The sequence below is a fragment of the Cyprinodon variegatus genome, unplaced genomic scaffold (genome assembly GCF_000732505.1).
Source record: "Cyprinodon variegatus isolate N-32 unplaced genomic scaffold, C_variegatus-1.0 Scaffold1020, whole genome shotgun sequence".
NCBI classification, from domain to species: Eukaryota; Metazoa; Chordata; class Actinopteri; order Cyprinodontiformes; family Cyprinodontidae; genus Cyprinodon; species Cyprinodon variegatus.
Genome location: NW_015151473.1, coordinates 82969 through 85154, shown reverse-complemented (window position 1 = coordinate 85154; position 2186 = coordinate 82969). Strand labels below are relative to the sequence as shown.

Genomic DNA, 2186 nt, shown 5'->3' with positions numbered 1-2186 from the left:
AGCCCGTCCGCGGCGGCCAGGGCTAACGTCAGCCCGTCCGCGGCGGCCAGGGACAAAGTCAGCCCGTCCGCAGCGGCCAGTGCTAACATTAGCCCGTCCGCAGCAGCCCTCTCTCGGCGCAGCCATGTTTGAAGTACCGCTGGCTCCGATAGAGATTTTTTTTTGTTTTATTTGGCAAAATGTTAGATTTGTGTTTATCTGACTGTGTTCATTATTATTCCCCAACTAAATGAAAAAAGTAAAAATCTATTATTATCTAGAGCAGGGGTGGGCAACTCCAGTCCTGGAGGGCCTGTATCCTGGAACTTTTAGATATGTCCATGACTTTACACACCTGAATCAAGTAAATAGATAATGAAAAGGAGAAATTGATTGCATAGTGGGGAAGTAATTAAACCATTGGATTCAGGTGTGTTTTACCAAGGATGAATCTAAATGTTGCAGGAAACCGGCCCTCAAGGACTGGGGATGCCCAGCCCTGATATAGAGACTATAAATAACAGGAGGTGAAATGCAGCTCCAGAGGAGCTGAGTGTGTGGTGATGTCATCAGTACGCTTCTGTTCCAGTTGACCCAGATTTATGCTGAATGCTCCTGTTCTTCACACTTTCCTGTGTTTTTCTTAAGAACATACTTGGTGAGGACCAGTGAAGCTGCTACCCCCGCCACCCGACCCCGGATAAGTGGAAGATGATGGATGGATTCATGAGATGTGACAGAATGTGTTGGTAATAGCAGCTCTAGGTTCAGTAAATCTATGTCTGCATGTGTGAGTGAAGGCGGCCACGGACCTTTCTCCCCGACGAAGGGCAGGGACCAGGTGAAGACGTCCATGAAGTTTGGCAGCCAGTAGGGGTGAGGAGAGCAGTTGAACTGACGGATGTTCATCACATTGTTCTCATATTTCAGCACCGCAGCTGAGGACACAAACATGTCAACATCTCCAAGGTCTCTAGCCCATCTCCATGGTTTCCCTGATGCACCCTCCTACCTTTATTATTGTACACATCTAGGTAGTTGGGAGCAGAGAAGATGGTGATCAGAGATGGGAAGCCTGTCGTCTGACTCTTCCTGTACATTCGGTAGCTGTTGGACAAAGACGATAGAGACGTTTCAGGGACACGTCTGGTTTTCTTCCACATGGAGGATCTATAGGATCCAGCCAAAAGCTGCAGGCGGCCGTACTCACCCTGCATCCTGGGCCTCATGAGCGCGTATTACAGACAGCAGGTTGTTGTTCATCAGGAAGTCGCAGACGGCAGGGTAGCTGCAGGAAGAAACCCACACAGGTCAGAACCGGGCCCTCCTGCTTCCCGTCACTAAACACCAAACTAAACTCAGGGCTCAGATAAGATCCGAGCTCTTTGGAGGGGCCCCTGGACTCCATCACTTTGGCCTCTGATGGCTGCAGATCCTGATTCTTTACCTAATTTCTGATGGTCCCAGAACCACTCCTGATGAGCGGCTTTCAGTCCCGTACTGGACCAGATGAGACCCTGACAGAAGATCTATGGTCAAAGAACTGGATCAAAACCATGATCACAACATGCCACAAAACCAGACTAAAGGGCTGGTTGTCCTCCCGCAGCAGTATGTCACAGTTAGCCGGTCACAGGTATGACGAAGATTTTTATTTATGCCCAATATTAAAGCGTGGTTTGGGGTATGTTATTCCACGCCACAACGCCAGAGGGACAATCACGAACTAGCTAGGATTGTGGGTGTCAGTGTGTCGGTTTGACACAAGCTTGTTCGCAGTCTTCCCCCCCTCATAATACGCCAGACAACACAGCTTATCCGTGAGAGTTCCCAAAAGACTAGCCATGGCACTGTGTGTTTTGGCTTTGGGTGCAAACCAACAGACCGTCGCACAGAGCTACAAACTAGCGTCCTGCACGGTGTCTGGGATAGTGTCAGGTGTGCCAGGCGTTGTGGACGGCACTACAGCCAGAGTTTCGCCATCTGTGGGACTGTCTGTGGTCGCCTACAATTTAGGGGGGGGGGGCGACACCCCACTCACCCAGTGACTTTATTTGCACACCACCTCCCACCACAGCGCTGATGTCACAGTCGTCTTTTAGAGATAGCAACTGACTATTGAATTATTTAGCAACAAGGCTTGGATAACTGCATGCAGTGAGGCTAAGGCTTTATTCTGCTTTTTCAAACGTCTATAAATATATATA

General features: G+C 49.3%; 1 protein-coding gene across 1 annotated transcript in view; it reads right to left on the bottom strand.

Moving 5' to 3' along the window:
* The window catches only part of LOC107100856 (serine/threonine-protein phosphatase 2B catalytic subunit gamma isoform-like), a 49689-nt gene that overhangs the window by 12765 nt on the left and 34738 nt on the right, over nucleotides 1–2186 (bottom strand). Inside the window, exons 7-9 of the mRNA XM_015399516.1 lie at nucleotides 1190–1267; nucleotides 992–1086; nucleotides 792–917 (exon numbers count right to left, since the gene is read on the bottom strand). Coding sequence (XP_015255002.1) covers nucleotides 792–917; nucleotides 992–1086; nucleotides 1190–1267 — 299 coding nt within the window. The remainder of the gene's footprint in view (nucleotides 1–791; nucleotides 918–991; nucleotides 1087–1189; nucleotides 1268–2186) is intronic.